Below are 22,887 nucleotides of genomic sequence, written 5' to 3'. Positions count from 1 at the left end.
GGCTGCACAGCAGCAGAGCTCACATGGAGCATTTTTTAAAACTCCATGCTGGGTCCCACTCCCTTGGGCGTGAGGTCTGTCCCCAGTATTGTTTAAAAGCCCCCAAGTGGGCTTCCCTGGTGGCACAGTGGTTGGGGGTCCGCCTGCCGACGCAGGGGACATGGGTTCGTGCCCCGGTCCGGGGAGATCCCACATGCCGCGGAGCCGCTGGGCCCGTGAGCCATGGCCACTGAGCCTGCGCGTCCGGAGCCTGTGCTCCACAACAGGAGAGGCCACGGCAGTGAGAGGCCCACATACCGCAAAAAAAAAAAAAAAAAAAAAAGAAAAGCCCCCAAGTAATTCCAATGTACAAGGCAGGTTGAGTATCACTGCTTTAACAGGAAATGAGTTAAACCACCACTCACCCTAAACTCATTCAAATATGATTACACTTTGTATTTTTAGTAGCAGGTCAATTAATATGTTTCTTCAGGTGCTGTCTTTTAGTCTATAAAACTTCAAGTTTCCTTAGAGTCATAAATTAAAATGGAATTGTAAAAGTGGAAGATGAACCAGGTGAAGCTAAATGAAAAGTCTGGACTAAGATTAATAGAGCCAATTAACAAAGGTTCAGAGCAGACTTCTGGCTCAGAATAAGCAGATGAAAGCAGTCATCTCTGACAGGTAATTTTTAAGTTTTACACCCAGGTATCTTTTTCTAATAATTCAGGTGATTTAGCCAAAGGCTACTGTTTGTTCACAGTTAGATTAGTGACTTCACCCTCACTTTATGGGTCAAAGTAAAATAACGCAAGTTAACCTCTTTTTAACATTTTGCTTCAACATTAGACTAGGGGGCGGGGGTGGGGGGAGAGCTAAAGCACGTGGAAATATAAATCAGTTTACTGGAAACCTTAAACTGCTGTATTTATTTTTCTTTATAGGTCATTTCAAATTTAAAAAGCCTATTTTTGTCTTTCACAAGTGACAACTGCCATTTGGAACTGTATTTTTGAAGATGAAAGAGTTAAAAAAAAAGATTTTTTTTGTTTAAGGTTTTATGAGGTTACTGGTGTATTGCATGTGTGAAGAGAAATGAGTCAGCAAAAGATTAATATGTAAAAATGTGGTTTTATTTTCACTAGATAAAGTACCTGAACTACTTGCCTCTATTTGTCTAAATACTAAAACCACTGAACTCCTAAGAATTATCATAGGGAAAAAAATTGGGAAAGATATTTTTACATATAAAATACATTGCTTTCTTTCTATTAACAAATTTTAATTTAAGCATGATACCAATTATGGAAAAAAATTATATATTGAGCAATTTCACTGCTAGGAATTTATCTTAAAGCTACACGTACACAAATTCAAAAGGATATATGTAAAAGGATGGTCACAGCAGCAAAAAACTACCAACAATTTAAATGCCCATCACTAGAGTATTGTTTAAAAAAAATTACATGCCACCATACAGTGGAATACTAATGATGGCACATGATTTCACCAAGGGAGAGGTAGAGAAATAGTCACACCAGAACCATCAGTTCAGGATGATTAGGTTGCTGGCCAGGAAATCAGAGATAAGGCTATTGATGAAACAAAATTATTTTTAAGGCAGGACAAAAAAAATTAACATAAAATTTTCTTTGCCATTTGAGCCATTACCATCTCCCCCTTAGTGTGCATTGTGCACCTGCATTATACATTAACTAGATCCCCTTAGAAGACACAGGAATGCCATCTTGCCAAAAAAAAAAAAAAAAAAGCAATTCCTCCTGGAGCCAGCAGGTAACTCATTAAAGACACAACATTCCTTTCTCAATCCTGTAAAGGTCACAATAATCCACTACTCACCTTGCTGGACTATGTAAACTGTCAACATGTTACTTTGATGTAAAACCCTTTGTCTCAAAAACTTTTATGACTGTGTATTAACCTCTCAAAGACAGAACAGTCCTTAAAACTTTCTGAAAGACTGTCTCCCAGGTTATAATCCTCAGTCAGGTTGGCACAAATAAAATTTTCCCTTTCTTTCTAAGATTAACTATTGATTAATTTTTTTGTCAGCACTATTCATATGTAAAAACTGGAAGTTAATAACAGTATATCCATATAAAACACAGAAGCATGTTCTTCAAATAAATATCTTCACCACAAATATTTGACCTTCTGGACTTAAACTTATACAACATTACAATGAAACCATCAATCCAAATGCTGTTGCCGCTAACAAAAGTTAGCTATAAGGCTGAATGGTATCATAAGAGCTACAAATTTTTAAAAAGGTACTTTACATAATTCTCACTGGAAACAGTGATAGCCACCTGGAACCCTGCTGGCTACACAGCTGTCCTTAAAGTGCATGAGGTGAGACTGCCCTACAGGAGAACCTACCTTAGAAAAGTCATTTCAGTAACGAATGCCCAAAATAAAGCTCAAAACTCTCTAGCTTATTAGAGTTTATTTTGACATATATTTTGGCTGTGGTATATTTTATTGGAAAATAAGTCAATATTCTGGCAAAATCTCCAACACCTCAAATATACCTAATTGCAAAACAGCCAACGCAGGTTGGTTTATAAATTTTTTAAAAGATCATTAAATAGTAACAGAGAAAGTAATTTCATATCCTGTCTCTATGAGAGAATAGAATTACTTCATTTGTTTATCAGTTGGGTTGAAAACAAAGAACATACCCAGAGTAGAAGACAAACCAGGAAAACAGCTCTCCATTAAAATACATCCCACATAAAAAGTTTCTTTTATTCTTCCTAATGGCCTATTTAATTATATAATCAAAAAAGTACATTTCTAATAACTATAAAGACAATATTACTATCCTTGACTGAAATGTTTTCATTTTTGTTAACAGACTGAACATTATAGCTTTAATTCCTCATCTTCTGCACAAACACGTCATTTCAATTTATTTTAATTTTTGTATTTTATTATTTTTTACTTTTCTTCTACAACTCGATTTGTTTTTTTACCTCCTTATTTTCGGTTTCTTGTGTTTATAGTATTCAATGAAAGCAAAAGAGGATTAAAATCTTGACGCTACAACATTTAAAAGAATTTAATAACCGATTTTGTCCAAATCTGACTCTCCCTTCTAAGGGCTTACATACTAATTAAGAATAAATGATGGGATTCAGGACTTAAGATCAAAGCAAGAGTGCCCTGCACCTTCTCCATTGTGCTGTCTTCTGTGGCAGTCCACTCTCTCATTACAGCCCTTAGCTCCACCTTCTATGTGTTCTACTTGGGCGTGGATCTTTTCCATTACCAGTCCTAGCCCCCATAAACAATTTTCATCCATCCAATTTACCACATATATCTAATTATTCCAGTTTACTTTATAAAAGGGAAAGTGCAAAACCATCTTGATTTAAATTTAAATTTTGATTGGTAACTTAGTTTTAAAGTGATTCTAACTATATATTATATCAAATTTAATTCTCAAAATGATGCTCTGAGATGGGTATTATTACAGAAGCGGAAACTGATGCTCAGTGACCTGCTTAAGATCATACAATGACAAATCTGAGAAGTGAAATCCTGTCTTTGTCTCCAAATCCAGTGTTCTTTCCACCACTCCACATTACCTCAAACTATTCTTCAGAAAGAATATTATTAATAACTATATTTATCTATCAAAATTGAAGAATTCAACACCAAAACTGTATTCCTTTACAACTTATGTGCAATAATCTAATTTTCACATTAAAGTACTGAAATGTTTGTTATTCACAGTAACAAGTATGAAAAAGGACATTTCTCAAAGAAATATAAAACTAGAGAAACTAGTATGATGAACCTGATACATCCATCTTTCTACATCAACAATTACCAATATATGATACATTATCAATATATATTTCATCTTTACTTCCACCCTCACTCTACAACTTCAGATTCTTTTGAAGTATATTCCAGAATGCATATCATTTCATTAGTAAATATTTTAGTATGTAACTCTAAAAGATAAGGAGCCATTTTCAAAAATTATAATCCATGGTGGCACAGTGGTTAGGAATCTGCTTGCCAATGCAGGGGACATGGGTTCGATCTCTGGTCTGGGAAGATCCCACATGTCACAGAGAAACTAAGCCCGTGTGCCACAACTACTGAGCCTGCACTCTAGAGCCCGCAAGCCACAACTACTGAGCCTGCGTGCCACAACTACTGAAGCCCATGCGTCTAGAGCCTGTGCTTCGCAACAAGAAGCCACTGCAATGAGAAGCCCGGGCACTGCAACGAAGAGTAGCCCCCACTCGCCACAACTACAGAAAGCCCGCGTGCAGCAACGAAGGCCCAACGCAGTCAAAAAATAAATAATAAATAAATTTTTAAAAATATATAATCACAGTACTATTATCATTTCTAAAAAAATTAACGATAGTTATTTAAAATCAATTGCACACTTTTTAAAAGTTTAGAAACAAATCCCATTTTACTATCAGTTTCCATTTCTCTCTGCCTCCACAAATAAGTTGTAAACTATTTCATAAAGCATTCTGATATCTCTCAAGAGGTTTCTTAGTGTCTGAAGAATTATTCCACTTTAAAATTACAAACTTATTGTGCCACAGAAGCTCCTCCAGAGATAGATGAGGACCTCCTCAATGAAAGAACCAGATGGATAAAACTTTACATGCTAAGTGTTTTCCACAGCAAAAAAATAACCTATATTGGGCCATAACTCCTAACACAAGGGATACAAACTATTACCTGCAGTTATACAATAATCCAGTCAGTGTACAGAATGCTGATCTTACAGCACTGATGAAACCAGAGATTTGTTTGGTATAGTCTTACTACAAGCAGTTGAGTCTTAAATTTCTTTTGGTGAAGTCCTATATCAATGTATAACCATGTTTGACCTATGCTATATCATGAAAAAAGGATGAATCTAAGACCTTCTTATAGGCAGAAGTACAATCCGCTCCTGCTTATCTATTATTGTTACAGTATTAAGAAGTAAACCACTCTTAAAAACGTTTAGCAAGACAGATAAACATCTTACCAGGTTCATCTGATGGTTATGTCCAGTGAAGTTCAATGGACAATTCCATCAAATGTGGACTACAAGCCAGACCACAGGCTAGGCATCATGGCTGCCCTAAGGGAGCTAAATGGTCAAAGAAGCGGTGGCGGGGACTTCCCTGGTGGTCCAGTGATTAAAACTCTGCACTTCCACTGCAGGGGGCGCGGGTTCTATCCATGGTCACGGGAACTGAGATCTCACATGGCACACGGTGCAGCCAAAAAATAAAAATTAAAAAAAAAAAGAAAGAAAAGAAGGGAGTGGCAGGGAGGAGGAGACAAACATATAAACAGATACACTGAATTTTAATACAGTTGGTGCTAAGAAAGAGATATGCACACGATATGTGAGGGCATATAGCCAAACTATGGAGTTTAGAAATTGTTTCTAAGAGGAGCATATTTCTGAACTGAATCTTAGATATTGAGTAGAATTAGCTAAACCAAGAAAGTGGAAAGGGCATTCAAGTCATAGGGTGTAGCATGAGCAAAGGCACTGAGTCATGCACAGGGAACCAGAGCTCAAAGTGCAAGGTGAGGACTGGAAGGAAGTAAGGGTGAAGGAATAGGTAGAGGCCAGGCAATGGAAGCTCCTTTGTACTATATTAAGTGTGGCTCTGCCCTACAGGTGACTAGGAGCCACCAAACGGATTAAAGCACAGGTTGCATGTTTATAGACAGAGCCCTCTAGAGGCAAATTTAAAAGACAGATTCCAAGAGGAGAGAATGGAGAAGGCAGGGAGTCTGGAGGGAAGACGATTTAGTTCACTGCTACACTGAACTGTAGCGGTGGTGGGGAGGATCCAGATGCATGGATAAATCTGAGCAACATTTAGGAGGTAAAAAGGCAAGACTTCACAGTGGATACAGAGGTTCCTGGAACTATGCCCCACAGGGTAGAGCGAGAGCATTTCTATTAAAAGCTGATTTTAATTATGGTGAATGTCTTCCATTTTCTTTTATTTGAAAATTTTAAATTTTTAATAGAAATGCTCTCAGCTTACCTATATAAACTTCCTTGGCACCATGCCCTAACATGGACCATCTGCTCCAAAGCAAAGGACAGTAAATCTCCTCACTATTTCCTATGCATGTGTTAAGACATCCAAAATTTGGTATCAAACATCTTCACTCATTAGGGATTTGAATACTATTCAAAGCCATAAGTTCTGACGTTTTTAAATATTATTCAATATTTAACTTATAATAGTTTTGATAAGGAATCTATTCATGTCTAATCACCTTACTAACAACTGTCTTCCATTCTAATATTTGTTTGTCTTTATTTTAGTTTAGTACAATGACCAGAACTTCCAAAATAAATGTTAAATAATGATGATGCAGATATTCTTGCTTTCTTCCTAAATGTATCAGAAATGTCATTAATATTTTACCACTAATTTTTTTTTTTCTGGCCACGTTGGGTCTTCATTGTTGCTCACGGGCTTTCTCTAGTTGCGGCGAGCAGGGGCTACTCTTCGTTGCAGTGCACGGGCTTCTCACTGCAATGGCTTCTCTTGTTGTGAGGCATGGGCTCTAGGTGTGCAGGCTTCAGTGGTTGTGGCACACAGGCTCAGTAGTTGTGGCGCACAGGCTCAGTAGTTGTGGCGCACAGGCTCAGTAGTTGTGGCGCATGGGCTTAGTTGCTCCACGGCATGTGGGATCTTCCCAGACCAGGGCTTGAATCCATGTCCCCTGCATTGGCAGGTGGATTCTTAACCACTGTGCCACCAGGGAAGCCCCCAGTTTTACCACTAAATATTAAACTATTAGTTTATCATGTTTAGAAAGTACCCACCCATTCCAACATTAATACCCATTTTTTAAAACTCATTTATAAAAGATCACTAAAAATTTTAACAGAAAAATCAGGTCATTCAGCCAACCACACTACAAAATCCATCCTCTGCCCTCAGAGATTCAGAAATATTTCATTTTTATATTTGCATTATATAAAGAGTAACAAAGTTTAAAGTAACTATTCATAAACTCTTCCTCAGAACATTAATAAACTATAGTAAATAATTGGTCTCTACTACCATTTTCCTATAGAAAGGATATAAAAACTTATAACAACCACAACAAAAAGAAAACACTGCTTAAAGGAGATTCTAACTATGGCTAGTATATTTTTAGTACTTTCAAATTTAAATTTGAAATGATCAGAGTTAAATACACGTTTAAATAAGTATTAAAAATTACCCGCTAAGAAAGCAGTAGTCTTACCTGTAACGAACATGAAAAGAATGGTCTTCCCTCATGCTTATCAGATTTTCCTCCATCGAGTCATATTATAAGCTGGGTATAATAAGAAATTATTTTATTTTGTACCAATCCAGTTCTACAATGTAGAGTTGTTGCAGAACATTGTCCGGTTAGTATATTAATGAGTTGATGTTAATACATCCTAAGCTCCTGCTTCTTCTTTATTAATAATGAAAGGAGGTCAATGTCAGACAGCTTAAAGGTTCAAAATGTGTCCCAAATCCTTGTGTCTCTGGCCCTTTCAGCAGCACTTCAGCAACATTTCTGCAAAAGGAATACAAGATGTTTTGCTTGAAGTCGTATTTGCAAAGAATAACCTAATGTACTTCCAAGCTGTATATAATCACACAGGTAACTTCACAGACTGTTGTCATGTCAATTACGGGAGAAAAACAGCAGAGGGCTTAATTGTCAGAGGGTTTCTAAATAAGGATGTGAGTATATGATATTTATTTGAGACCTGTACTTTAATTTTTTAAATTGGTTTGAAATAAATAATTTTATGTAATATTTTCTATTACAAACATAGAAGAATATGTATGATATTAGTATCTTAAAATTATGATACTTCAAGATTTTAAAAACTGCTATTAACAAGTAAAATGAAATTTCAGGAATTCATTTGAACAAGTCAATTCTAAACTCTGTAAACATATTTCTTCAAAGAAGATGTTTGTGCTGATAATAATATTACACTGATATTCATTTGTTCTCAATGCACATCCTATTTAAAATCTTTGAGGATTTTTAAATGTTTTCACTGAGTAAGTACAAAAGAAATTTAGGAAATATGTGTATGGTAGAATGACACAATAGCACCCACTTTAAGATAAAGAACATTAGCAATGCCTTTGAAGTCTCCCGGGTGCCGCAACCTAACCCATCTAAGGTGATCTCTAAACTGAATTGTGTTCATTATTTCCTTGCTTCTCTTTATAACTTTGCCACAACTGTCTGTATAGGTTTAAATTATATATTGTTTAGTTTTGTATGGTTTTGTTCAACATTATGTTTCTGAGATTCACCTCGCTTGTTGTTGTACATAGCTACAATCTGCATGTTTTATTGCTGTATCACATTCCATTGTATACCAAATGTATTTTTCATTCTGCTTTTGCTGGGCATTTGGCTTGTAGTTTTTCAGATTTTGTTTTGCTACTATTAAAAGTTTTGCTATGTACATTGAAACTAGTAACTCAAATTACTGGTTAAACAAGACATCAGATAAACTAAAGAGATGTACTAGAAGAATATCTGCAGAGTTTACCCAGACATACACAAATAGATAGAGATGAAAAATACTAAAGAGCAGTTCAGAGAAAAGGAAGACAAAAATGAAAGGCTCTAACAGAGGTCTAACTAGAGTATCAAAAAGAAAAATAGAAAAAGGAGCAAAGGCAAAATCTTCAGTGATAAACACTGAGAGTTTTTCAGAAGCAAAGACAGGCATTAATTAGCAGATTGAAGAAGCACACTAAGTCCTAAGCAGGACAAATCAAAATGAATCAATATCCAGATATACCACAGAGAAACAACAGACCATCATATATAAACTATAACCTCTATAGAAGTGGTTGTGGGACCCCCCTGCTGCCCTCCTGGACCCCACGAGTGGTCACAGGTCCCCACGACTGCCTGCCCGAACTCCAAGAGTGGTTGCAAGCCGCCTCCACTGCCATCGCGTGCTCCAGGGGCGTGCCTGAGCCGCCACCGCCACCACCAAGGACCCCAGGACAGGGCATCTGCCACCGCATGGGCACACCCTCTATCAACGGGATGACAACCAGCACATGCTGAGGAAAGAGGCGACAGACATCCATACTAAAACAGCCCGCGCACCAAATATATTAAATGCACACAAGCAACACAGAGACAACCCCACGTATAAACAGCCCTTCGAGACTGCAGTAGGTACCTCTTTCTCCTAAACTCACAGAGTAAGAGAAATATAAGCAAAATGAAGAAGCAGAGGAACCACTCCCAGTTAAAAGACCAAGAGCATTCCCCTGAAAGAAAATGAAGCAGACCTCTTCAGTCTAACAGACATCAATTTCGAAATGGAGCTAATGAAAATACTGAAGGAATTAAGAAAGGCTATCAACAGAAATGCAGAGTATTGTAAAACGGAACTAGAAACTATAAAGAAGAACCAAGAAAAATTAGAAAACTCATTTGCAGAGATGAAAACTAAGCTAAAAGCAATGAAGAGTAGATTGAATGATGCAGAAGAATGAATAAGTGACCTGGAAGATGAAATAATGGAAATCACCCAATCAGGACAGCAGACAGAAAGTCAAATGAAAAAAAAAAAAAAGAAAGCAATATGAGAGACCTATGGGATAATATAAAGCATGCCAACCTACACATTAATAGGGATGCCAGAAGAGGAAGAAAGAGAAAAGAAGATTGAAAATGTATTTGAAGAAACTACGGTTGAAAACTTTCCAAACCTAGGGCTTCCCTGGTGGCGCAGTGGTTGAGAGTCTGCCTGCTAATGCAGGGAACACGGGTTCAAGCCCTGGTCTGGGAGGATCCCACATGCTGCGGGGCAACTGGGCCCGGGAGCCACAACTACTGAGCCTGCACGTCTGGAGCCTGTGCTCCGCAGCAAGAGAGGCCGCAATAGTGAGAGACCCGCGCACCGCAATGAAGAGTGGCCCCCGCTTGCCACAACTAGGGAAAGCCCTCACACAGAAACGAAGACCCAACACAGCAAAAATAAATAAATACATTACTAAAACTCCTACCCCCAACATTTAAAAAAAAAAAAACTTTCCAAACCTAAAGAAGGAAACAGATATCCAGTTACAGGGAGCACAGAGGGTTCCAAGCAAGATAAACCCAAATAGACCTACACCAAGACATATTATAATAAAAATTGCAAAAGTTAAGAATAAAGAGAGGATTCTAAAGGCAGCAGAGATAAACAGTTAATTACAAAGGAACCCCCATAAGGCTATCAGCTAATTTCTCCACAGAAGCACTGCAGGCCAGAAGGGAGTGGCAAGATATATTTAAAGTCCTAAAAGGGAAAAATCTGCAACCTAGGATACTCTACCCAACAAGATTATCATTTAGAATAGAAGGAGAGATAAAGAACTTCTCAGACAAGCAAAAATAAAAGAATACAGCAATACTAAACCTAAACTAAAGGCAATATTAAAAGGTCTTCTCTAAATAGAAAAGAAGTAAGAATCTATAGGAAAGAGAAAATCACAATTGGAAAATAAATCACTTAAATAAGCCAGTACACAGATTAAAAAAAAAAATCAAAAAATTTTCTGTGAAAGTGATGATAACCACAATGAGCAGCAAAAGGATGAACATGAAGATGTGAAAGAGGACATCAAAATCATAAAATGTGGGGGAGGAGAGTAAGAAAATGTAGATTTTTTTTCCCCTAGAATGTGTTTGAGCCTATATGACTACCAGTCTAAGGCAAGTAGATATAGGAAGGGGTTAACATACTTGAAAAACAGGGTAACCACAAATCAAAAACATACAACAGCTTCACAAAAACCAAAAAGAAGTGAACATAAGTATAATACAAAAGAAAATCACCAAAACACAAAAGGAAAAAGAAAAATAAAGGGACAAAGAAGAAATATAAAATCAACAGGAAAACAAGGTTTAAAATGGCAATAAATACATATCTATCAATAATTACCTTAAATGTCAATGGACTAAATGCTCCAATCAAAAGACACAGAGTGGCAGACTGGATTAAAAAAACAAGAGTGTACAATGTGCTGCCTACAAGAGACCCACTTTAGGGCAAAGGACACTTATAGATTGAAAGTGAGGGAATGGAAAAGATATTTCATGCAAATGGAAATAACAAGAAAGTGGGGGTCGCAATACTTACATCAGACAAAATAGACTTTAAAACAAAGGCCATAAAGAAAGATAAAGAAGGACTCTATATAATGATAAAAGATCAATACAAGAAGAGGATTTTACACTTGTCAACATATATGCACCTAATATAGGAGCACCCAAATACATAAAGCAAATACTAACAGACATAAAGGGAGAAATCGATAGGAATACAATAATAGTAGGAGACTTTAACACCCCACTCACATCAATAGACAGATCTTCCAGACAGAGAATCAATAAGGCAACAGAGATACTCAATGATACAACAGCACAGTTAGACTTAATTGATAATTTCAGGATATTACATCCAAAAAAACTTGAATACACATTCTTTTCAAGTGCACATGGAACATACTCTAGGAGTGACCACATAGTGGGCACAAAAAAAACCCTCAACAAATTTAAGAGTATAGAAATTATCTCAAGCATCTTTTCTGACCACAATGGCATGAAATTAGAAATCAACCACAGAAAAGGAAATGAGAAGAAAAAGATTACATGGAGACTAAACACATGCTACTAAAAAACCAATGGGTCAACAATGGAATCAAAGAGGAAAGTAAACTATAATCTTTAAGGTAACAGTTAAAAGAGACAAATAAGGTAAAATTAAGATATATGTGCTTATATAAATAAAATTTATTTATTCATTCATTCATTCCTGGAATCCAGCATTATAAACAACCTCATAGGTCAGTTAGTCCAACATATTACTACAACTACAACACTCCCAGAAAGGTTACAAGGCAGCTAATCCTAATTTTGAATAGTCCTTTTAGACAGTTGTTCCATACTTTGAGCAATCTTTCCATTTCTACCCATTTCTCCCTTCTGATGCCATCCAATAGAGCCTAATTCCTCTTCCACATCCTTTTAAGTATTTCAGCTATAACATAAATTAGACTCTAGATAGTACACTCCTGCTGCTTTGTTAATTAAGTATAGTTAGAGAGAGGTTAGTATGGAACAGAGCAGGAGGAGGAAGGTGGAAAGGATTAGCCTTGGGAACACTGACAAGCTTCCTAGAGGAAATGAGGTTTTCATATTAATACCAGTTTGGCACATAAGAAATACAAAATATCATTCCTCTTATCCTCTCTCTTGGCCAACAAAGGAAGCAGTGTCTTAAGAAAAGATGAAAAGGTAGGTAGCAGTTATTAATCCAACAAATCTTCTCTTTTCCTTTTGTTCAGAATTCCACTGTACCTTTTTACCTTAATAAAAAACATTAAGGGAATTAGTGTAGATATTCATAGCAATAGCTCCAAAGTGCATCTAAATTACACAACAGCTACACTGTCAATTAAACTGTCTTCCACTACCACTTTGAGGTCTAGGTTGTTATTTATACTACAGGGCAGAAGGTGAGGTATTAGAATTAACTTAACTTAGAATTAAGTTAAATTATAATTTAATTGAAATATTTTTCCAGCCATGAGATCATAGTGAAATCCCCAAATTCACCAATCATTAAAAAAATGTTAACTTCATACTTATTAAAATGTAAGCATTTAATTAACAAATGTACATAAATGGAGCTGCAAAATACCTTACTTGATTAAGACTGCATATAGAACCACTAAAAAATTTTTTTAAATAAGCAAGAAAACAGAGAATACAATTCACCATTTTACCAAAGACAATTTATAATATGGCTTTACTATCTTCAAAGGAAGAGTATCCCCCCCCCCGCAAAAGTCACTCTTAAATTTCAATCTCCATAACAATTAGGTAGCATTTCTTTTCTTTTTTAATAAATGTATTTATTTTTCGCTGTGTTGGGTCTTCGTCACTGGGTCTTCGTTGCTGCGTGCAGGCTTTCTCTAGTTGCAGAGAGTGGGGGCTACTCTTCGTTGTGGTGCACAGGCTTCTCATTTCAGGGACTTCTCTTGCTGTAAAGCACAGGCTCTAGGCACGTGGGCTTCAGTAGTTGCAGCATGTGGGCTCAACAGTTATGGCTTGTGGGCTCTAGAGGGCAGACTCAGTGGTGCATGGCCTTAGTTGCTCTGTGGCATGTGGGATCTTCCCGGACCAGGAATCGAACCTGTGTCCCCTGCATTGGCAGGTGGATTCTTAACCACTGTGCCACCAGGGAAGTCCCAAACAAGCAATTCTTGATTCAATGATTCATGTTGCAAAAACTCTCTAACTAATTTACTAATGTGTTCATTAATGCTCAACATGGAGCTAACAAACCCACTTCATATTTAACATATAGTTTACATATTACTAGATAACACTGATAAAATTTACAACAAATATTAAATTATTTTTAATATTTTAAAATAATTAACATAATAAAATTTAATGACAGGACCAGGAAATGGAATGGAAATTATAGGTTTGAAAGAATATTAAGAAGCTATCAAGTTTAACTTTCAACCTCCATTAAGACTTACAACTAATAATTTTCAAGAAACACATATGCCCTTAATAGCACCTCCCAGGTTTTAACAAACAATGCTCCAAAAACCTCACTGCTAACAAAATTGTTAGCTCACAGCATCTTTTGGTCTAACCATAGATAAAGAGAAAGCAATAATTATTTTCCATTTTTCCATATTTTCCATTGATACTTTACTCGATTGTTAGCTCACAGCATCTTTTGGTCTAACCATAGATAAAGAGAAAGCAATAATTATTTTCCATTTTCCATATTTTCCATCGATACTTTACTCGATTAGCAGTAAAGTATCTTCAAACTAGGTGACTGTGAAAAATAAGGGATAGACAGTTACAATTACAGTTGACCCTTGAATGGGTTTGAATTCCAAAGGTCCACTTAAACGGGGAATTTTTTCAATAGATACTACAGTACTACACAATCCACATGGTTGAAACTGCAGATGTGGAACCATGGATATGGGGGGCCAACTGTAAAATTTTTCGTGGATTTCCCACTGCCCAGGGGGTCAGCGCCCCTAACCTCCACATTGTTCAAGAGTCAGCTGTATATCTTTTGTCCTTCTTTCAATTAATCTAAACTATCTACTCCTGACTGCAACTTAAATGCCAATAACTTTTGGTCTGATTCTTTCATTTAAGTGTCTCTATAAAGTGGTAACACCCATCAGATAATAAATATCTTACTTTTCTTGCCTCCAGGATTGATAATCTAAATTCTTTAAACTCCTCTTATCCTAATAATTCCCTCTAAGGTACAATACTCAAATTCTCCAAATCCCTTCAGCTGTAATGTTTCAAATCAGATACAGGAGCTCTTTATAAATTGGAACTGGGATAAATACTGAGGAAGAATGAAGAACACATTTAAAATAAAGTTCTTTCACATTAGAATTCAGGGTAAAGGTTCTAGTAACAAATACACATCATAGTACTAATGGGGGTAGCAAAGTAGGAGGCCAAAACATCCACTTATAAAATAAACTCAGGTAACTACCCTAGGTAAACTGGTTATTTTCTGTCAAATTATGTATCAGTAAGCAGACACTAATTTATTTGTAGATGGTCTAAATATGGCTTGTCACCTAATCTAAACATGTATTCCTAATTACATTCTATCTGGAAGCTACAGTGCAAACAAGGTGGCAGGTATAAGGAACAATACATGTAAAATCAGGAGTAGGAAGGTAAAAGCAGGAAGTTTACATAGAAGGAGATGAAGAGTGTAAGAAAAGCAAAGGGTGTAGTAAGCAAAGTCCAACAGAGTTCAGAGATTGATTTTAGTGTAGCAGGTGTTGAGGAGCCAATCAAAGGCAAGAAAAATTATTTTGACATTAGAATATACGACTGATGTGGGAAATTAGTGCCTAAAGCAAGGGAAGTTAGGATCAAGAACGACTGGGTACTTAAGTAATCTAGCTAAGAGTACCTACAGAAAAATGAAAACAATGCCCACTGGTTAGGTGAGAGGCAAAGGTCAAGCAGAGACAGAGAGCTTACAATTTTGAGGACAGGTGGAACAGTAGCAATAGGCACAGTAACTGACAAATTGGATTGCAAGAGTGATACTTCGAGAGGGAAAAAAAAATGGACTATTTGTTTCAAACTTGTACTTGGTAAAGTGCTAGGTTCACAAATAATAGCTGAAAGAAACAAAAAGATAACTTGAGAAATTTTGATATCAGATAAAATTTGATAAATGGGGAAGGATGGGGGAGGGGGGAAGTAGAATGAGTGACTAATATTTCTTAATTTTTCACATCTTTAAAACTAAAAAATTTTAAAGTACCCATGAGATTCAAATGTTAAAAACTGTGATGAGTCAGTGGCAAAATTAAGGAGAAATTGCGATGGGAGAAAAAAAAATAAAGCAATGCATAAAAGGTCTGATTCTTTACTCAACATACTAAATCTCTAAACCAATAATATAATCAAACTGTCACATAATACTGTGAACTCAAGATTATAGGCATGTGTGTATCTATCTATAGCTATCTATAGTGTTGGACATAGTTTTAGTGTTAGCTGATAATTGTATATATCAAATGTAAATTACTTTACACAATCTGAAATTAATAAACAATCATGGTACATAGTAAAGCAGATGATTCTATTCTCTAATCATTCTGGAGAAATGGGAATTTGCCACAGAGTATGCTATAAAAACTGTATCAGTAAAGTTTTCCTTTAGCAAATATATAACCCTAAAGTATGTGCTCCAATTAAGGTTACATCTCAATTTATTGCTAACCTTTAAGTCTGCAACAATAAATATAAGTCTGTAAGATGTTAGGCCAAGTTAGGTTAAAAAACAAGTGTAACTAACAGTGTAACTGTTAAATAAATACATATTTCATTATAAAAACTTTCTAATAAACTGTGACTACTGATCAGCTAAATAAATAGAATAAATTCAATGAATAGATTAGAATAATGGTTCTAGATTCCAAGTAAATCTATATCTTAAAGGCACATCACCAGTCAGAAGGGTTCCCATGTATATTTGAAATTAATCCTCATGGGTCATTCGGAAAAACAGCAAATACATGCAAAGTAAAAGCACTATTGATTTTAAACTCTCATATTTATTCTTGGCAGATGAGAAAACAAGAAATTCAGGTCTAGAGCTGTGGACATTAAAAAGGTAAAACAATGAATGCAACTATTTCAAAGCTGTATAATCCAAAAATAATTTTAGTAATATAAAATAAGAATTCCTTTTCATTTTTTCCAAGGTTTACACCTAAAAGCTCACCATTCTAAACAACTATATATAAACTTCCTTTTTTGGTGAAGAGCATTTATATTTTTATCCATCACATAAAGCTAAAAGGACTTCAAAGAATATGTTCTCTGGATAACCAAAACACTAATAAAGACCATATATGAAATTTCAAATTAGATAAATACTAAAACAAAATGTAACCTAGAAGAAAGGGATTTGAATATTTCAAGTCTTCATCTTAGCATTGTTGTTTAACGGTGAGAAAGGATCAAGTGTATGAGTCTACTTATGAGATAGGCTGAAAGTTTGTAGTTCAACAGTAGTTTCCAACCATCTCTACACGAAGCACTACAAATATAATCATTACTGCACAGGCAGCCTCTTAGTGTCTTAAGGTTTGGCAGTCCGTGATAAATCAGAAAGAAGTTGAATACTGAATATTTTCCTGGGGAAGGGGATGATAAACTAGAAAGGGGATCTATTTTTAGATTAACATGGAGCCAATCTGAATTATGCCAGTGACTACGCTAATCATTAAAACTGCTGTTCTGAAATTACAGTCCTTAGTGATTACAATAATTTAATGGAGGATGAAACAGTTGCTTAAAAATTTCAAGAACAAAAGGAAGATTCTTTTATGCAACAGCTCTAATCTTGGTTACCTTTCTTCCCTGCAAAGCAGTTAATGAATCAAAAATCCTATTTCAACAAAATTACTTATTTATATTTAAGAATATAAGTATGTCCAACTAAAGGAGAAGAGTCTTATATATGTTCATTAGAATAAAATTAGTATTTTTCTCCCTATTACTTGGTTTTATTTTTCCTCAAACTGAAGCCCACAGTCTACAAATAATGTAAATTTTCCCTCCTATTAAACAATTTAAAATATATTGTACTTTTAATCCATTAGTAAAATTAATAACCTTTTGGAAGAGTTTCAACTAGACACATAAATGATTTTTAGTTCATTACTGTAAACACATAAAATTGGACACATAGCAGTATTTTAATATCAAGGTTATAGAAGACACAATGATAATTTTTTAAAAATTCAATCAACCCCAATTACATTTTCAGTACATTCCAAATGACTACTCAGGTTATAAGGCCAGGTGATCACAAGAAAATGCAATCCAAAAACACTAATGATTCATACTAAGCCCAATTTCTTAAAAAAAAAAAAAAGACAAAAACCAAACCTAAATATATACATTAATCTTTGCCCTTTCCAAACTGTAATCTTTTGTTAATAAATAAATTATCGGACAAACATGATGCAATTAATAGGAGCTCAAAGAAGTAAATGCAAAATAAACATTATCTTATGAGGACATTACTATGTCAGAAAGAAAAAAGAGAAATACTTATTAGTAAACAATGGGGAGAACACTACTTTGAGCAAAACTCGTCACCAAGTCACCAGAAAATATGACCGAAAGCCCTTTATTACTACCAATGATGGTCAGCCATCAGCTTAAATCAATTAATATATGTATGAAGAACGAAATAGTGAAGGAGAAAAGAAGTGGTCCCTTTTCCTGAGCATTGTTCTTGAGTTAGTAAATGACAATAAATCAGTTCTCTTAACGGAAGAACTATGAAATGGCAAAATTGGTTTCAAACACATTTTTAAGGAGAAATAAATCCCAGATGCAAAATGATTATAAATGCCTAAAAAGAATCCTTAGAGAGTTTGAATTCAGAATTCTTCATAGGAAAATATAACTGTTTTCTCCTTCTGAAAGTTATCACAATTAAGTGTAAAAATGTTTCTGTTCAATTCAGTGACATTATGAGATGATATGGGAAGAATAATTCTAAGTAAAAAGGACTAGGGAAAGCTTTTTGAAAGCAAGGAAATCGGCATTGCACCTTGAAGGATGGGTAAACCTTATCAGGCAAATCCAGAAAAGGTGTTCCAGTCATGGGGAATGCTCAAGCAAAAGTAAGGAGGTGGGATCGCAGATAAAGTGTCCCAGGATGAGCACACTGGGTTAGCAGTAGTAAAAGAGAAGTCTAAGAAGGTACTAAATTGTGAGGGACACTGAATATGTACGTGGCTGAAGGAGTATTTGTCCTTGTATTTATATGACGAGAAACCTTGTAATTTTTTCAACAAAGGAATAGCAAAGCTGGATCTGTGTTAGGAAGATAAACTGGCAGCAACAGACAGAGCAGGACAGAAGGAAGTTACTGCAAAAACTCCAGAAACTATTATTGAAAAGGAAGCTTTCTCTCCGCTATCTCACAACACCAAGCAAATTGCTTTGCACATAATTGATGTCCAACAAATTTTTTTGATTTCTTGCCTGGGAAGAAGATAAGAACTATGAAGCGGCAAAGAATCTTATGGTAGTGAGAAAACCAGACTTTAATACATTTCTGCTCCAAAGTAAAGAGTATATTCATAGTCACGTAAATAACTCAGGAAAGTCTTACTCTTATATTTTTACTGTTTTTATAAAGACGATTAAAAGGACACTGAAGATGTTATGTGACTTATAAAGCATTGGAAGGGAAATAGCTGTCCTAAAAGAAGGGCTGAAATATTTCTGCACAGTTCACAGCAAAACAGAGCACATACAGGCATCTTAAAAGTAGGATTATGTCTCTACAAATGGAATCCAGAGACCTGGAGGAGATTTAAACAAACACAGAAGCAATACAGCATGTGCTTTGGGACCAGGCCATGGTTTGAATCTCAGCACGGTGACTTATTAGTTATACGATCTCGAGCTAGTTAAACTCTCAGTGTTGGTTTGGCATAATGATACTTATCCAACATGTGTCATGATGATTAGAGATATGATTTATAAAAAGCACCTCAGTGCCTGGCTCTGGTACTTAAAAGTACTCAATAGAGTAGTAATACTGATAATTGCCATTGTTATTATAAAAAATAACGTCTATTAGAATAGATTTAGAACACTAGTCTAAATCTATGTCAGGTTTTCAATTTTAAAATTCCAGAGAAGTAATTACAGAATTTTTATCTTTTAGGTAAATCTTAGAAACATTTTATGCTTAAGAACAATGCCATTTAAAGAACTACTATAACCTATCTTTGTTTCAATTAGCCTAGTACCAAGTCTGAGATTTATATTAAAATATAATATTTGTAACACTGCATGTCTGATTTAATAACAGAAGGAAATACAACTAAACAGCTTATCTAGCCAAAGAGGATTTGGAGGGAATGCCTCTAAAACAATAACACACAACTTTTTACTCTGTATCTGCTCCACTCCTAATATTATAAATAATGGCCTGAGAAAGAGCTTGCCAGAAGGAATCCATGGTAGGGTGTAAAGAAGAGTAGGTATGAGACTGTTCCTCCTCCCGAGTCCCCACCTACACACACTCACACACACACAGGTCAAGCAACAGCGATCTGCCCCTTTTTAATGCTGCTTACTGACTTCTAAACAATCAGCCAAAGCTGCTTCTTGAATAATGACAAGCCAAGCAAAAGTAGTATTTATCAGAGGTGATCACACTGGTGATTATCAAGTCAGAAATCTTCCGTGCACCCTTCTAAAGTGGCAGCTTGAAAATTCAGCTTCCCACACACGCCACCAGCGACTCCAATACAAGCCGACCGAAAGGAAAGCCAAGAATCTACTTCGTTCAACTCCACGGGAGGGTTAAATTATGCATTAAGTCAAATAGAATTTCCATCCTTACTCGTTTTCTTTAAGAGTTCAAATTATACCAGGTAAAATGAGCTAACTGGTTACCATCAATACAAGGAAATTATAGGTTTTCCACTTTTTAGTATTCGCAGATATTCTATAGATTTTCAGGAAAGCGCTTTCTTGACATTCTCTGCTTACTAAAACTTTTTGCAGCAACTATCAATTTCTACGGTAAGTCGACAGGTTGGTTTCCCCGAAGTCCATGAATGTCAATGTGGTAAACGCAGGTGTCTGAAAAAGCCTGCCCGCTTTAGACAACAAACTCACGACGACAAGTGAACGCGACCCGCCTCGGATTTAATTCCACAGGGTTTCGGGTTTTTAATGTCTGTCACACTCCGAATACGTAAGAAGTCGTTGTATCCTACTGTACTTTTTAGTTTTAAAAAAACTAGGGAATGAAGCTCTTAGAATGTACTCTTCTTTTTAAATCTCCAACCTGAAAGCACCCGACTGCTCGACCTGGAGCGGGCTGCTGCTCACCCCGAGCTTCAGGTTTCTCGAGACCGCCCCCGCGACCACCCCGGCCCCCTCCCGCCCCGAACAAAGGAGCCCGCCCCCCCCACACGCCCCCTCCCTGTCACCTCCCTCCGCGGGGCGCCCACAAACTCCCCTCCGAACTCACCTCGCGGGGGCCGGCGAGTCTGGGGAGCGCGGCGCACGACGCGAAGCTGCAGCAGGGGCCACCCGGGCTACTGGCGTGTGGCCGCGGCCCTTCCCCCGGCGGGTCCCCAGGCAGAGGCACCGCGGGAAGCCGGCAAGCAACACCCCTCCCCCGCCCCCACAGGTCACGTGGGTCAGAACTCGGGGCTCTCCTCGCCTCCCGGCCAGTCGGCCGCCACACTGTGGTCCCGCAGCGTCGCCCGCCCGCTGCCGCGCCCCTCCTCTGCGCCTGCGCCCCACAGCTCCAGGCGCTCCCATTCAAACCGACAACGCCCCGCGTCTTTCGGACACGCCAATGGCCAGCGCGGGAGGCGAGGCGGGGCGGGGCCATCGGCGCTCTGCCTCCGCCGTCTGGGGTGGGCTGGGGACTGCGTGTCGGCCTTAGGGGAACCTTGGGGTTCTTAGTCCCTCCGCTGCCCCGGCGTCTGTCCTCAACCACCAAGTTGAAGTTGCTTTCCTGCCCTCCTGTTTCTTCTTCAGACGCTGAAGGGTGGGCGATAAATATCGTCCAGAAAGCGTCCTTCAGACGGAGTCTGGCGGAGAGCATTTTAAAAGATGGGAAGCCCAAGCAAGTGCCGCCTGTCCTGAAGGCTTGGTTCCAGCCCAGAGAATGAGTCCCCCAGCGGCATTTGTGGGATGTTTAAGAAAAAGAGGGCTCTATGAAAGGAACAGAGGGACCCGTGTGAAAGTCTGAACAAGGCAGCCTCAGTTCTTGAGGCTGTGTCACAATTCGGCGTTCCCAGCTGTTAAAAAAGCAAACTTGTGTTGACCGCAGAATCATTGGTTCCCGGGAAAGTTGGGTGGCAGCTTTGCTCAGTTTCAAGCAACTATATTCCAAAGACACTAGGAAGGCTAAGTTTTATTTCCATTCCCTTCCTCTTCACGTCAAGTTAAATGAAAAATAGGTCTGTTTGTGCTTTACAAAAATACTAAGACTATAATCTCTCTCGGCTAACTAATCTGATGAATTTAATAGGATTATTTCTCAAATAGATATTTCTCCACTGAAATGAAATTTAAGGGTTTTTACAGCCTTAAGGCTGTGTTAAGAAAACTCCATTTTCAGTATCTCTTACTGAGAACGTGTTAATGGCAAAGGGGTTAAAATAACAGCTTTGGCATCAAACTAGACCCAGATTTGAGTTCCATCTCTGCCACTTACTGGTTGATTGACCGTGAACGAGTTATCCTTATCTTCTTTAGCCTCAGTTTCCTCAACTGTAAAGCACAGATAGTAAATCCTCTTTTAATAAAGGTGGTTGTGATGCTTAAGTGAGGTAAGTTTTGTTAAGTGCTTAACATCGTTCCTGACTGCTCAATAAATGGTACCTGTTATCATTATTATCAACAACTACCCTTAATATCAGGTGCTTAGAAGCAGCAACTGAATTAGCTGGCTGTACTATTTCAGAGATAGGTATTATAATCTCTTCTTACTCATAAATTCTTTTTGGGGTGTTGATATGAAAGCCACAAAGGAAGTACAATGTGTCAAATTCATCATGTCGGAAATGAATCATTATTTCCCCTTGCAAATCTTCTCTTACACATATGACTTTCTATCATATTAGTTATCTCCATATTACTCAAGTTGAATTATTTTTAAATTATCTTTTAAAAGGTATAAATCAGATGTCCTACTCCTACTTGAAAACCTTTAGTGACTTCTCATTTGATTTAAAATAAAATCTAAATTCCCTGCCATGACCCGCAAAACCCTAAACCATCTTTCCCTGCCCACCTCTCCACTCTCCTGCATTTCTCCCTCCTGCTAGCTCACTTCCCTCCAAGGGCACAGGACATTCCTCAGACACAAGAGTAGACTAAGCTTCAGGGTTCTCTCAGGGCCTTCTCCCTGGCAGTTCCCTCTGCGAGTTTTTTACCCCAGCCTCTTTAAATGCCTGGCTTGTTTTCAGTCCTCAGCTTTCAGCTTATTCATCAGAGTATTCAGCAAGTATTTATTCTGTTTTTGCTATGTGTCAGGAACTGTTCTAGGTGCCCGAATGTAGTAGCAAGCAAGAAAGAACACAGCCCTGCCCTCCTGGAATTCAATTAAAATAAATAACAAGAAAGATATCAGGCTGTGATAGGGACCATGCAGAGAATTCAAAGTAGGGGGATGTGAGAGTGACTGAAGGACTGCTTTACATTGAGGGTCAAGGTAAGAGAGGCCACTCTGAGAGGACAGTATTCAAACTGAAATTTTAATTATCAGAAGGAGCC

At 37.2% G+C, this 22,887-nt stretch overlaps 1 protein-coding gene across 2 annotated transcripts in view; it reads right to left on the bottom strand.

The window, feature by feature from the left end:
• The window catches only part of GPSM2 (G protein signaling modulator 2), a 67,052-nt gene extending 46,220 nt beyond the window's left edge, over positions 1-20,832 (bottom strand). Inside the window, exons 1-2 of one of the 2 annotated variants that reach the window (XM_060026502.1) lie at positions 20,627-20,832; positions 7,258-7,560 (exon numbers count right to left, since the gene is read on the bottom strand). In XM_060026502.1, coding sequence (XP_059882485.1) covers positions 7,258-7,313 — 56 coding nt within the window. In that variant the 5' untranslated portion in view covers positions 7,314-7,560; positions 20,627-20,832. The remainder of the gene's footprint in view (positions 1-7,257; positions 7,561-20,626) is intronic. The other variant, XM_060026511.1, reaches the window with a different exon arrangement.
• Positions 20,833-22,887: the final 2,055 nt, after the last annotated feature.

This window comes from Delphinus delphis, chromosome 1 (assembly GCF_949987515.2).
Source record: "Delphinus delphis chromosome 1, mDelDel1.2, whole genome shotgun sequence".
Taxonomy (NCBI): Eukaryota; Metazoa; Chordata; class Mammalia; order Artiodactyla; family Delphinidae; genus Delphinus; species Delphinus delphis.
The sequence above is the reverse complement of the archived record's forward strand: the minus strand, read 5'-3'. Positions and strand labels throughout refer to the sequence as shown.